We start from the raw sequence: 15,784 nt of genomic DNA on the forward strand, positions 1-15,784 counted from the left end.
TTATTTATATTACTATTATTTATATTATAATACTATTTATATTGAAAGAATACAAAACAGTCACAAAACTATACAACTAGGTAGAGTACAGGCTGTCATACTTCCAATTCGAGTTTGATGCGGCACTAGTTCAGAATGTGTGATGACGTGCAAACATGACAGAAAATGCCACAGAATGGTGCTTGGCGATTTTGCACACAGATGGTCAACATATATGCAGGTGTGAAGCTCCTATAGTCATTGGCATAATCCTAACCACTACAGGCATTATCGTCTGTGAAGCCATTCTCTACAAAAACCTCTTTGCTTTTTGTTTGGTAATGGCACACAGAACACAGGTAGCAGTGCGTGCAGCCCATCAGTGTGTTTGGATGGCAACCTATAGCCTAGACAAGATTCTAGTTGCGATATTACAGCAAAATAATGTTTAGCTGCACATGGTTGGCCCTGCCCAGGACTGCCTATATCATGTTCAGAGACTTTCACTGCATATCAGCTTCTCTGGACGTATACTCAGTAGAGCATATGCGGGACCAGTTGAAAGAAATGTGAGCTTCTGCTTAAATGTAGAACCTATTATTGAATGAAAGACTCATGCTGCCAGCCCATTTGCCTGAAATCGAACTAAGTAGTCATCAACTTTACTGCTAGACCATTGGCGGACTGCAACGTACTATCAAGAAAATGATAGGATAAAAAGACTGTATACCATAGATCCACCAGCAATTAACCTAGAACTGCTTTTGCTATCATACATATGATTCATTGACATTGTTATGTGGGTATGGGTTTGTAATGGATTCAAAGCCCACAGAAACGATAAAAGCTTGAAGAAATTTATTCCTCCCCCTGCCCAGCCCAAAATACTTCACAGTTCTGGAATTTTCACAAAAAAGTACTCATACAGCTCTTCTCAGCACGACAGAGCACAATCAGTCGTTAACCACTTCAAACTGCTAAAAACGATGAACACAAGACAATGCATAACATGTCAAAAAGATATCTCAGTACTTTGAATTCTCAATACTTTGAGCTGAACCCTGAACTAAACTTAGACTGATGTTCTTTCTGGTCTTGCATAGTTTTCCTCAGTCCACCTCGAAATTGCTGGGAGGCATACATACTGGTACAGTTACAGTTACATGGAGATCGGACCAAATTGTCACCAAGTTTGGCGATTTTTCGCAAAATTCGGCAACAAAAATTACATGCCAAAACGATTGACAGCTTGGCGCTATTTCACCATAATGATGGCTTATGGCGCTATTTCACCATAAGCCATTTACCTCAATGTTAAATAGACTTCCTATTTTTTCAGCTATGAGCCACTTTCTGAGGTATTTTAGGTTACATTACACAAGAGATACTATAATTTACATAAAAATATAAAACAAATTTGAAAGGTTTCAGATTTTAAATTACATCCAAAGGGGCGTTTTTTTTAACATTTTGTGTATTACTTTATTTATTAAATATCACGTTCTTTGCATTTAAGCCATAAATTTCAGTGCAATAATGTCGCAAAATAATTTTAAATTGAGCCTATCTTTAGAATTTCCGATACACAGTTCCGCGCGCTGGAGATAAAAAAGTCTCCCCCCCCCGTAGAGTGTTGCCATTGCTCGCTTTCAAATAGTTGAGTTTGCTACTCAAAAATTCGTTAAAGTTTTACAAAATAGGAAATCAATAATAAAACAAGTTCTAAATTTCAAATTTGAGCTTTCAGATGCCCATATTCACAGGATTACATCATTCAAAATTGGATGGCTCTAGATACCGTTGTTTTATCACAGTGTGAGAAACATAGATACATTTACGCAGATTCTTCATTATTTAATTTCTTCAAATAAAATGCAGGGCGATAATATTTGGTGGCAACGATTTGAAAAGTGATACAGCCTTTTTAAAGTTTTCAACGCAAAATCGCAAAACGAAAGCAATACTCCTTCAAAGACAAAGCCCCTTTGGGTTTATAATTTCTTCAAAATTATTTACGTACATAAAAAATTTGTAACAATATCCTTACATTAATATAATTCAGTCTAGTATATTAGTTCATATAAATAAATATAAGTGCATCTAAAGTGTGCTTAATTATTTTGGCACTCCAATTTACTACTGCCATGAATTTTTTTAAAAATCCAGTATGCAGAATTCCAAATGCTTAAATAAAATATCAGATGTGATTCTGAATAATTTTAAATTAATTTCATCTTTCTAAGCAGTTTAGTGTTGAGGACATTCTTCCAACAGATAGCCTCCTGACCTAAGCAACCAGAGTAAGATTTTAAGTACAAGTATAGGAAGACCACTGGTGTTACAATTATATTTCTGTCGGATGCAAAAGTTATACTTAACAAGCATACATGCCTTCTGTGGGATTCAAACCCGTGTCCACTGGCACGACAATCAATGTTGCTAACCACCATACCATCTGCCCTTCAATTTTTAATTGAATGCAGCACTGCATTCAATTAAACGCTTTGAATCAAATTCGGCTGAATCATTTAAAGTCTCTGTAGTCTCAAACTCCACTGGTCTCTGTGAAGGCAGCTAGTTTCTCTTGGGACCAATCACTCCCAATGCACAGATACAGCTAGAGATGGGGCAAATACATCAAGAAATAGGGGAAATATGGGAGGCAGAGAAGTAATAAGCATCTAAAAATACAATCTTTTATTTATCAGATTAATTTTATAAAATACAATAAAAATACAAAACAAAATTTGGAATTCAACCATTGATTCATTCAATAGTACTAACAAAATATTTGTTCACTGAGATGAACTAATTTATTGAACATTTTCCATTTTCAAGGCACCGAAACATCAATCACATCAAAACTGCATTTGAGATTTGCAGCGGCGAGACACTCCAGACTTTTGTAAGCCTGAAACACAGAATTAAAATGCATCATAAATTACATGCACCAGCATGACTTAATAAGACATATGCAAACAGAAAAAATTTTTGCAAATCAAAATATTTAATAGGAGACAAATATTATGAGAAATTTCTACTTTCAATTACAATATTCCAAAACCTTTGATTACTATAGATGTCTTTAGTATGCAATCAGGTTAAATTCTGATAAAATCATCACAGGAGACAGATCAGAAACACCACAAGTAAAACATTCAGTTAGCAAAGTAGCAACCTTGTGTTTGGCTTGGATTTTTAATCAAGAATCTATCAATTTCGAAAGCAAACAGGTAAAGGTCCCTCCTCATAAGAAGCAAAGAAATCTGAAACAAAGGGAAAGTCACGATTGTATTAATACCTAAGAGGAATAAAGCGAATGAGAAAGTGGCACCATCTGTTGGCAGAAATAGTAACGAAAATTGAAAAATTAAGTTAAATTTTTAAATCGTTAGAAAGACTGGAGTGAAATTAAAGTCATTAACTAAACACGATACATATTTGGGAATGACAAAATCTTTAATTTTCTAAAATATTTGAGAATGATTAAATATTTGGGAATTCACCAAAGAAGATAATTTTCACAGATCGAAAAGTCAAAATTGTGATTAAATTTCCAATTATGATTAGCCACTGAAAACTTACTAATTTTGTCAAAAAGGTGAAACAAAAAGTCAAGATTTGAGATATATTGGCCAAACAAAAAGAGTGTTAATGTTTTGCATCATCTTATGCCCAAAAAGATGAAATTAACAATTCGATAGCTAACCATAGTTGGAAATTTAATCACAATTTTGACTATGGGTTTGCAAAAAGTATCCAAAAATTATTATCTTCCATTGATGAATTGGATTTTCTTGAAGATTTTCACATTAATAAAAATATAACTTGTTTAGTTAGTTACTAATTCTAATCAAGATTTTCCTAATGCTTTTAAAATTCCATTAAATTAATTTTTCAATTTTTGTTACTATTTTTACCGATAGATTGCCCTATCTTCTCATTTGCTTTACGCCTTTTGGGTATAAATACAACCATAGTCTCCCTTCATTGCAGATTTTTTTTCTCCTGATGAAGAGCGACATGTACCCGCTTTCTCTCAAAATTGATACAGTCTTTTCTAATATCTACCCTAAACATAAGGTTGTTGCTTTGTTAATTGCGGTTTCATTTTAGTAATACTTTTCATTGCAGAAGTTTAGGAGATATGATAAAAAATAGGAGAGTTGACAGTTATGAAATAATAATACATTGAAACCTCGAGATATGAGCACCTCTATATACGAGAAATTCGAAATACAAAAAAAGTAGGAGTGAAAAATTTGTCTCTAAATACGAGCAATGAATTAGCCAGGTTGTTGGTATGCATGGCGCCATTTCCTGATTCGGCTTGAATCAGGAAATCCCCTCGTCAGATCACTCAGAGTTCTTTGATCTACGTGTTTGTGCAGTTGTGAGTTAAACTACTAAGTTGTTAAACTACTATTGTTTTTTACATTTTAAGCAAAAATAATTCTTTTACGATACCTCCCAAGAAGACTGTTGCTGAAAAGAAAAAGAAGGAAGCCATGGCCGTTGAAATTAAGAAAGAAATCATAGAACATAAGCATGGTGTAAGAGTGACGGAATTAGCGAAGACTTATGGCCGTTTGACATCAATGATCTGCACTATTCTGAAGAAGGAAGAAATTAACTTGATGTAGCCAAAGGAGTTACCATTACTTCCAAGCACTGTCCAAAACTCCTAGAAGCTGTTGTTGGTGTGGATTACGAGAAGCAGTTAAAAGGTCGGTGTCCGAAGCTATCATAAAGGTAAACTACAGTTATATTATTTACCAGTGTTATTTATTAGAGAAATTGATTTTTTAAGTTGATATTTTTGGGGATGTAGAATGGATTAACTGGATTTCCATTATTTTCAATGGGGAAGTTTATTTCTAGATACGTGAAATTCGCTTTACGAGCTCAATGCTGGAATGAATTAAACTCGTATCTCGAGGTTCCACTGCATGACAGAAAAAAAAAAACAATGACTAAACTAGGATAGATAGTTAAACGAAATCAATTTTAGTTAATTAAGTGAAGATTTACATACAAGGTTTACACAACTTTAGACCTTTAGATCATAATTGTTCTTTATTTCATAAATTACGGTTTCACATTTTTAATTTTAGAATTTCTGCATGCCTTCTTACGAGATTTAAACTGATGATCTATAATCCGGAAATATCGATAATCTGGAATCGCCGAAGTCCCGACAAGTCTGGATTAACGACTTTTGACTGTACTGGTAGGAAAGGCTGCAATGAGAAATGATCTGATACCACTTCAAAGAATTTTTCAGCATTTAATCCTTGTTATCCTTTTCCTATACCTTTAATTGGCTGCAGTAACAAGTCTGGCATAACTTGAAAAATCAAATTTTGAGATAAATGTATTCAAAATTTCCTCAATTTTGAAATGCAGGAATCACACACTTACTTGATGGATTACAGAGTAAGCTTTACTAAAAGGCCACATAGGAATTCTATTAGTAATAAAGAATATAAACTTTAAAATAAGGACTATTTAAGAATACATTTTATAAAATTGTGTTTTTTTTAATATTATCTTTAATTAGATTGGAAATTCATGACTCACACAATAAGGAAAAAATGTACAGACAAGAAATTAAGTTCTATTTAATAAACCTAGGATATTGTGACATGTACTACAAAATTATAAAGTGGTATTTTTAATATTTTAAAGCTACATTCTTAATAAAAATACAAAACAAAAGGAACAATTTTCTTACATTAATATAACATTCAATAAAAACACTTTGCTGAACAGCATGCAGGGCTAGTGTTAGAACCTGTACCATCACACTGGGTGCCAGAATTTAGGAGAAGCAAAGTTTTTAGAATTTAGAGCAATAAGGAGCAGCAAAATTTAGGGATGGGAAAATTTTGGAGTTTAGGAGAGGTACTAGGCAATAAAATTTTGGATCTGCAGACATTGCATCAAGACATGTTATCAGTACTGGTACAGATATTGCATGAAGCCTAGTACTAATACTGATAACATGAATGCAGGATACTAAATACTGATATGTGGATTGTATGTTCCTCATAGTCTACAGTTCTGTTTATTGGCATATCTTTGAATATTTTCTATATTCTTCTTACATAGCATCCGTATCCTGCATTTCTTGCACTAAAAAGCCTTTTAACAGATTCAAATGTTGCCATTTAACTAAAAAACTGAATGAAATTATCAAAAGCAATGTAAAAATCAGACCACCTTGGAAACAGAAAAACTTCAAAATTTTTAAACTTCTCATTCAATCACTGTTGCAATAAAAGTTTTCTATGTCTCAAGTTTTTCACAAAGTTCGTATCAGATTTTAACGTTATTTAAGTACAAATATGACAATATTTAATGACATTACGGAAGTTTAAAAATTTCATATTAAGAAATTTTCAAATAAATATAAAAGCCATACAAAATTTCCATATATAAATTTTTATCATATTATACTTGCTTAGATGTATTAATAGAAATGCAGCTGAGATATATAAACTTTTATAATATAACTGTTGCTTAGATAGATTAGCAGAAATGCATTCATGAGGAAAACACACAAATTTGATGATCAAATTTTTTTCATCATATTATTTAGACCACTCTTGTATACAGCTGAAAGCACACTGAAGCTAAAGATTGTTTGATTAATAAAATCCGCAGTTTCAGTTGCTTGCAATACGACTCAAAACATTTGTTTTTTCTTTTATATAACATATTTTTTTATAGCAAGTAGAAGCATGCTTGTAAAAAACCCAAGGTTTCACGTAGTGCATATACACATATAGTTGTATATTTTCATAGCTAAGAAAAATTCAAAATTCAGAAATTTTTAACCAAAATGGAAAAATACCAAGGTTTCTACTGAAATGCACAGTATTTTTGCTTTCTGGTAAAAGAAAAAATAAAGAACTCATAAATCATTTTTAACTTCTACACTCTTATTTAATTATTCTTCAATTTTTTTTCAGAATATGTACTATATATATCAGCAAAAAATTTAAATACTTGATCTGAAACGTGAGAGCTGTTTGACAGTCGGTTTCTGAAAAATACAAATGACGAGTATAATCAACTTTCACATAAATAAAAAGCAGTTAGCATGTATTTCCACTTATACTTGGAAAATTTTTGGAACTTTTTTCGAAGCTTATGTACAGATCAGCTAACATTGCAAAAAGCATAGATACTTTTCTGTTAGCTGGACGTAACCAATAAATGGCCAAATATCACACTTTTTTATTTCTTTAGTTTATATTTAACACTTTGTGGGCCGCGCATTTATCAAAGCGGCGTTATGCTGCTGCCGGTTCACGCAGGTTCTACTGCTCGCCAACGGTGATATTTACGCAATTTTTCAAAACATAAGTAGTTGGTATATAATTATTATTAAAGAAAGCACTAAAATAACTGTTACACTATTTTTATTCCAGTTTATTCCAATTATATTTTTTAATTAGTACTGAAACGTTTTATTTAAAAAAATTTAACTCCTAGGATCCATAGTTCTTTTTAGTATGATAATTCTGAAAACATTTTCCAACATGCAGAGAAATGTTGCAGGAAGAACACATGTATGCAGTGGAACTTCTTTTCTTGGCGGCAGTGCAGACTTTACAGGCCCTTCGTGGGTTCTGAATTTTCCCATTACCACTAATACGTGTTATTCTATGTTTTCTCATGTTCGTAGTAAGTCTGCCTGGTGGATCAAACCTCGGCGATCTTTTATTGAGCTTTATATCACTATTACTTTATATCACATTGAGCAGCTGATCTTGATTGTTGCTCCTCTTCATTCCCATTAATCCATGCTAGTGCAAGATTTAGTAAAAACTGTTTGAATCTAATAGGATTTTCAGAATTTTTTATGTATATCTGGAACGCGTTGAGTAATGCACAGTTTATGAGATATAAAACCCTTTTTTTGTGTGTGTGTCCATTTTTTTGTTTTGCGAAGTATGGAATAACATGATAGGTATTGATTGGCGTGATCAACACCTTTCATAAATTTATTATACTTGTGTATGCAAATTGGTTTAATGCACTTCTTTTTGGTTCCTTTACTCACACTTCAACCATGTCTGCTGAATGTATCATAGAAATCATCATTTCCAATCCCTTTTCTATGAAATTCCATTGACTTATTTTTTCAATGTAGCAGATTTTAAACAATTTGGAACTGTGCCACAGATGTTTGTTTTATGCTTTAGTTACTCCTCTGCAACCTTTACACTATTGTAGTAGTTGTCCATATATACATCGTGCCATAAATTTAAATATGGCTATAGCACAGACAATATTGTCGCAATTAGCGATTTTCCTTGCGCGCAATATATTTCTAAAATTGCATATATAACCAGATGTCGCCTCACAAACCATACGGACTAAAATTCCATATTTTATAATTTTCGCAGGATTATATGTATGAAAAGATAGCCTGCACCTCCATGTAATGATACCTTCATCCAGCGATAATTCTCAGGTTTATAAATTTTTTGAAACTTTTCTACCAGGTACGAGTAAACTGGTTTTATTTTATCAAGCTTTTCTTGGCAATGCTCATTATTACTAAAGTGCCAATACTTCCATAACTGCCGAAATCGGTTCCTTGGCATAGTATTCCCAAAAATAGGTGTATGTAATCCAGGGTGAATAGACCAATAATCGTCTTGTTCTAGTTTCCTTACTATTCCCATTAGGATAACAAGGCCCAAAAGTTTTTTCATTTCTACAACATTTCTTTCAATCCAAGCTTTATTCTTTGTTGATGCAGTGTCGTTATCATTATTCTGATGATTATGATATAAGTTTGTTTGTGTGGCAAACAAATTAAATAAATCGTCCCCAATGAACAATTCCACAGTTGATAATATATCTGGTGTGTATAGTACCTGTAACCCAAACCGTTCCGGGCAAGCATGAAAGTTAGGTTTAAAATCAACTTCTGACCAATCATTTGCCACAGAATTCTCTTCATCACTTTCAGATTCACTAATTATTGGGTCTTCCCTTACTTTTGAATCGTCTCACAATTATATCGCTCCCATTGTCCGAATCACTTTCACTATTAGAGCAATTATCCTCTTCTGATAACAGATCAGCATATATTTCCTCATCGAAGAGCATCTTGAAGGATATCTTTAAATCTAACGAAAGTTTCCGATATTTGAAGGCAGCGAAAGACAGTCTCAATCTAACAAAACAAGCATCCAAGAAAAAAGATTTCAATAATAGACAGTCTGGTGAATTGGGAGAGGAAAACAGTTGAAGCCAATGTTTCCTGATCGTCAAATGTTTTGCTATAGTATGTCTATCTATACAAACGTTGATGTGAAGCATCGTCATTGGCGAAAATAAGTCATGCATACACGACAGCGGCCGATAACCGTTGGCGAGCTAAAGTCACGCCAGTGTGATAGCGGCCCGCAAAGTGTTTAGCCACCCAGACAATATAGTAGTTAGGAGAGCCGACTGCAATACCAAAGGGCCTGGGTTCGAATCCCGGAGAAGGCATGGTTGTAACTGTCCATCCCTTCATAGGAGGCAAAGGTGGCCCACCTATTAGGTGCTTCCATAATAAAGTGACCACCACTTCTGACCTTAGTACTGGTCAAGCCGAAATTAGCTGAGGGTCCATCATTGGGGGGATGTTAAGTTTACAGGGTGAAAATGTTTTTAAAATTGAAATAAGATAACTGTTTTGTGAAAAATGACTTGTTTTATTTTCGAAATTGTTTATAATGCTGGTTTGAAGCATCATCTCTAAAATAAAAAATTTGATGTTGGTGAAGTTTGCACTCCACTTTCTTCACTCTCGAACTTGTTTTTCATTTCTGGAGAAATGCCGGGCAGCCATATTGTTATTAGAATTTTCATCAAACACAGTCACCTATAGTTTGAAATTTGCCATATAAGAACTTCTCTTTCCACTTACCTTTCAGACAAAAAATAAAATGACACAGAAAATAAGACTATCACAGACAACAAATGAAAGGAAAAAATGCGCTAGCTTCTGATAAGATTACTAGATTAAAAACTATCATCATTCCTTCCACCCTCACAGCCACATTTTTTATTCCAGTTTATATATGTGTATGCTGAATTTGGGGTACATTTTTGAAGAAAAAACATTCTTGGCTTATACACAGATCTACTTTTTTAAGAAAGATACATGAAATTGCAATTTATCACCTATGACATGGTGCCTTGTGATTAAATACACCAATTCCAACACTGCTGCCACTATTCATAAAAGCGAAAGAAGTCTTTACTTGAGAAATTGTTCAAACCCTCATTCCAGCTACTTAGTATAAATATAATACATATTAAGGTATATTTTGAAAATATACCTATTAAGGTCTATTTTGAACTTGGAGATTTAAAGAAATTGCATAAAGCATAGTCAAGGTTGTTCAGCAGAAATGGTGTAATTTTTTGCTTAAGACAAATATTTTCTCACAGTGATGTTCCATGGTACATTGTCACAGTGAATGAACCATGTGTTTGCAATTTCATGATAGCTACTGCACAATTCTTCATAAGTATCTGAATAACTTGAACCGAACTTGTTCTAAGTTCTCAAAGTTGATAGATGTCCTCATCTTACTCATTTTCAATATTTTTCCTTCTGTACCTGAACATTCTACATAACCTGAAGAAAATACCGACACAGCATTCCATAAGCTGTTCTAAAAAACTAGTGTTTAGATGAACTTCATTATCTGAAGTACATCTGCAATTTCACCCATGGTCAAGACATAAAAGCTAATGCAAACATTGCCAAAGAATAGAGTATACAAAGATTTGGTTCAACTGAAAAAAGTCAATAAGTCACACTATATATCTAAGTGCCACACCACCTGCCTCTTAATTCTTCTGCATTGAGTAGGAATAAATCATTTTTATTACTCTTGAATGAATGAGCATACATTCAAAAATTACTGCATTAAGCATTTTTCAGCTTAAATAAAATTTTTAAAAAATCTTTAAAAATAAGTTATTTTTAAACAAATCATTTAAACATTTAAACAAATCATTAAAACTTTACAATTTTTGTAATTATGTTTAAAAATACTTAATCTGCCTATAAACATAATTACCATAATTTCGGATAAAACAGTTGTGAATTATATGTGTTTAAAAACTGAAAATTTATATATGCCAGGGTGATGTATCTAAAGGAATTTTCCTCTGTTTTTAGAACTTAATTTAATTAAGATCATTAATTTAGATCATTAAGTTACGCAGAAGTGATTAATGTAGAACCCGCTGCCACATTTTAGCCTGAGAGAAGTGCTCAAATTGTCCTAAGGCAGTGCAACAAGTTCGAGCTCGCATGAAACGCACTTAATTACTGTAAGGTGTACTTAGTATAAAGACACCATAATGAATGTACTTTCTGCTCAACTCCATGGTTTTGTCTACGTTTCCCAATTACCATTTTCTTTTCAACGGCTACAGTAACTTTCATTTTGTCAAGTTCAATGTTCATTCTTATATGTAACTCACTGCTTTGTGGTTCACTTATTGATTACTTGTTCCATTGCTTGCTTTATCATTTGCATTTGATGAATTTTAAATATTATTATTATCATTATTTGGCTTCTACTGGGAAAAAAAAATTATATAGCAGCTTTTAAACGTTTGGCAGTGAAGAAAGCAACAGAAACTGGAACTCGGACAACCGCTAGATAATTTCAAGTTCACAAAAGATGAATTTGGTAGTGGAAGTCCGAACAAGAATTAGAGAAAATGCTCTTAAGAATAAAATATCTTGTCAGACTGGAATCATAGTCTGGCCTGTTTTGGAAAACAATTTAGAGAAATGGACAAGTGAGTTGAAAGCAAAGGGACTACAGTGCCAACAATTAGAATTCCCATTCAAGCAAAAGTAATTACTGAACAAATGAGCAATAAAAACTTTATTGGAGAGTTTTGGTGTTTCAAGTTCATGAAGCAAAATACATTATCCATCAGGAAAAAAACAAAAATTGGACAAAGGCCTCTCACAAAGTGGTTGAAAAAAGATAGCTTTTTTGAAGTACACATACAAAGAAAATTACAGAACAACAGAGAGCAAATAATTAATGTGGATGAAGTACCCAGTGGATGGAGTGTTTTGAATACCCATTCAACAATTCAAACATGAAAAAGAACGGATGTGCGAAGAAATGATGTTTGGGCTGACAGAAATTTATTGAAAAAGTAAAGGTGCTTTTTTTCAGTCTCAGAAACTTATCATTCTAGATTCAATGCAATCTTAGTGGTGGATATGATGTCTCAGTGATATTAGATGGGCTTATAGTAATTTCATAGCCACTGAATCCCACTACCAATAGAATTCTCAAGTGTGAACTTTAAAAGCAGTGGGAGAAATAAATGTGATGCAGACACAATTCCTTCAAAACATTTGGACAGATAAAAAAAGTTTCATACGAAGGAAGTTGCCTTGTGGATCAACAAAGCATGGCAATCAGTGAGAGCTGACATAATCATACCAGCTTTCATGAAATTGGAAATCATTGAAAAAGAAAATGAAAATGAAGATAACAATGTTGAAAGAAGTGATACTCTTTACACTTACATTGTAATTATTGTTATAAATGATGATAATTAAACCAATATGGAAGGGAATTATTAAATATTATGTGTCATGTTTTGAGATGCTTTATTGTGGTATATCCAATGAACTTTGTTTTAGTCAATCATCATGTGTGCGTCATATTTGCCAAGATGGTTTATCTACCCAAAATTATGGTATATGTGCATATTCATAGTGTTGGAAAAAAAATGTCAGCATGATTAATTTTTTTATTGACCGTTAGGAATTTTTTGAAAGAGTTTCAATACTATGCATAAATTGCATAAATATATTGTTTGTTTGTAATAAAACACTTGAAAGCTACATGGCTAAGGAAAGGACAACCTTCAAGTAGTACTTTTTATGGGAAATTAGCTAGTATTCATGATATTCAAAGGAATATCATGATGAAGGAAACACAGAAATGACAATGCAAAGGTTTTAACTTGAATGAAACTACCACTGTTTAATGGTTTTGACAACTTGGCAGGAAACATATATAAAAATGTAACTTTTTGTACAGTTCCCATATGGCAAAATTTCCTATTACTAAAATATTAATTATTAAATTATACCTACTACTAAAATATTATTTATTACTGTATAGACTTCCTAGAATTATTAACAAAAGTGGGATTTTAAGCACTTTGACTATGGTGCTTCACATCCAAATATACTAGAAGAGCCATGCAAAAATCACTCGTACATCTCATTAATATAAGCACCAACATTTATTTAATTTTTAGTAAATAAGACAAAGATTATCAAAACTCTAAGAGCCTTGAAATATTCAGTTCTCCATATACTTTAGTTGTATTCAAATTTGGAAATGGAACCAAAGTCTGTCTCAAAGGAAAGGAAAATCTTTAAATTATCTCCCATTATGTTATTCGATCCTTTTTCTTTCTTTTTTTTTTTTTAAATAAATATTCTAACAAACAGCAATTTTGCTTTTAATTTTTAAACCGCTGGCTTAAATGCACTGAAATAGAAGGTTATTAATACTTACTTGAGGTCTTCCTTTTTGGTGACCTTCCAACAGAAGCTTTATACGGATGATGAGGTGAAGTAGAATGACACTTAGAATAAGGACTTGATTGTGATCTAAAGATTAAAACAAAATAATTATATATCTAGTGTAAAATGACATTTAAAGAAAAATTATATGAATTCTGAATTCAGGTACATAATATATGGCACTACAAACAGCCTGAATTACAACTGCTATAAAGTTCATAAAAAATATCAATTGGCTCTATTATAAATTAAATATAACTAAAATTATATCAATTAGATATATTATAATGTCTTTACTCTTGACTGCCATATTTTTGGGAAGCACAAAATCTTCTCAAATATCTAGGATTGTTTAAATCTTGTTTGGAAAGTAAACAAGCAATACTCCCTACAATTTGAATAAAAAAGCTCATTATCTTGACCGCTGCTATTTATGACAGTTAGCTCCATATATACACAGATGGTTGCAGAATATGCAACTAAAATAATAATAGATTTGGTGCTTCTCAAGCGGTTTCAATATTTGTTTAGAAATACTGTTCTAAATTTGACAAAGAGATAACAGGTGTTTCTTTTGCAAATGATAAAATTACAACTAACATTGTTGAAAGAGCTCAACACCGTAATTATTTTAGATTCTCATGTTATCACTGTCTCTTAGTACAGTCTTGCTAAATGAAATGAAATTGTTTTAAGATGTTTAAAAGGAAATGCAATTTAATGTCTCCTGAGCCACTACAATCTCTTTAGAAATGAAGAGACAGATGATTCAGCTAAGACTAAATTTTAAATGTTTCATCTAGATAAAAAGCCTTATTGTTTGTTACAGAGTATTAAGTACAGAAAGTGTTACTTAATATGATCATGCTTGTTAATGACTATTTTAATAACATTAACTGAGTGATAACATAAAAAAATGTCTTTCAAATTAGCAACAGACATTAACTAATTTAGTATAAGTAGAAACATATAAATACTTATTTTCATAGCATTTTAAATAAGAATAAAATTATTACTGGTGCATCATCTGCAAACATCATGAAAAAGTTCATTTATGAATTGTGTCAAACATTTTTAGAAATTATGTAACAGTTGTTGCATTCCCACCTTAACACACAGACAACATTCCTTATTTCACTATTTATAGGGAATTTACCGAATTAATTATCAAGTTCTTCAGAAAGTTTATTACATGAAGTGCTCGGATTTGTTTCAGAAAAAGCAAATATCTTTTGCCATCCTCTTTTGCCTGAATAAGAGAGACCTGTGTCTGATCATTCTTAAAATCAAGAGAGTTATTAAAAACCTGCACCAAACTAAATAAAAGGTTACTTTTTGACCTAATTTTAAATGGCTGGTTAAAATAAAAACTAAGCAGTTTGTTGGCTTAATCCCTTACATGGTAACAGTTTTCAGTCACTAGGCAATTCTTAAAATTTATTTTGACCTTATTTGGGGAATTTACTTCAATCTGAAAAATTCATTGTACAGTACAAAGTCCGAAATCTGGACGTCCATTATCCGGAATGACCTAAAATCCGGACCTCAAAACCACCAGCAACATTTTTCTCCTAGGCTTTATGCATGCACATCTGATTCTCCTCTCCGAGCATAATAAAGCATCTGGAGAGTCCCGATTCTTAATTTCACTTCGACACTAAATAAAATACCTTGCTGTTGAAGAAACAATCATTTTAGCATAAATTTGTATGATCAGTAATTTGGCTTCGTTGCTGTGCATCTGCTTGGCACACATCTCAAACCGAAACATTTCACATAGAATGTAAGACACATCGCTGATCTGATGTGAACCTGGTGAATCATTGTTTATTATACTTTTCTTTCATCACCACATGTTTATCAAAACATGACAACTTGAGTAGTGACTCGTGTAGCTATGCCTAAACAATTTTTTTTTTTTTATATTAGTAATTGAATAGCAAAGGAGTATGGTAACCTTTTATGTTGACATTATGCTTGGCGATGATTACAGATTTAAGTTAAATGCGCTAAAATATGTTGATGAGGAAAAATTTACCAAAAATTTCTTTTCATACGATAAAAATAGATAGATTTTGTTGATGATATAGACCCAAAGATTACATTTAGGGCTACTTGAATTAAGAATAACTGATTTGTTATTCACAAAAAACCAGAACCAGCATCAGGGCTCGAGTCGCAGAATTTAGGACCCACAGAGACTGC

The 15,784-nt window shown here is 32.4% G+C and overlaps 1 protein-coding gene across 3 annotated transcripts in view; it reads right to left on the reverse strand.

The window, feature by feature from the left end:
• Positions 1 to 2,653: 2,653 nt before the first annotated feature.
• The window catches only part of Cp110 (Centriolar coiled coil protein 110kDa), a 70,026-nt gene continuing 56,895 nt past the window's right edge, over positions 2,654 to 15,784 (reverse strand). For 2 of the 3 annotated variants that reach the window (XM_035356816.2, XM_085821528.1), the window contains 2 exons: positions 13,572 to 13,666; positions 2,654 to 2,890 (listed from right to left, as the gene is read on the reverse strand). In XM_035356816.2, coding sequence (XP_035212707.2) covers positions 2,838 to 2,890; positions 13,572 to 13,666 — 148 coding nt within the window. In that variant the 3' untranslated portion in view covers positions 2,654 to 2,837. Of the gene's footprint in view, positions 2,891 to 13,571; positions 13,667 to 15,784 lie in introns of those variants that run through there. The other variant, XR_015042464.1, reaches the window with a different exon arrangement.

Source organism: Stegodyphus dumicola, chromosome 8 (assembly GCF_044657685.1).
Source record: "Stegodyphus dumicola isolate Sdum_Otavi_A_Nest chromosome 8, ASM4465768v1".
Classification (NCBI taxonomy): domain Eukaryota; kingdom Metazoa; phylum Arthropoda; class Arachnida; order Araneae; family Eresidae; genus Stegodyphus; species Stegodyphus dumicola.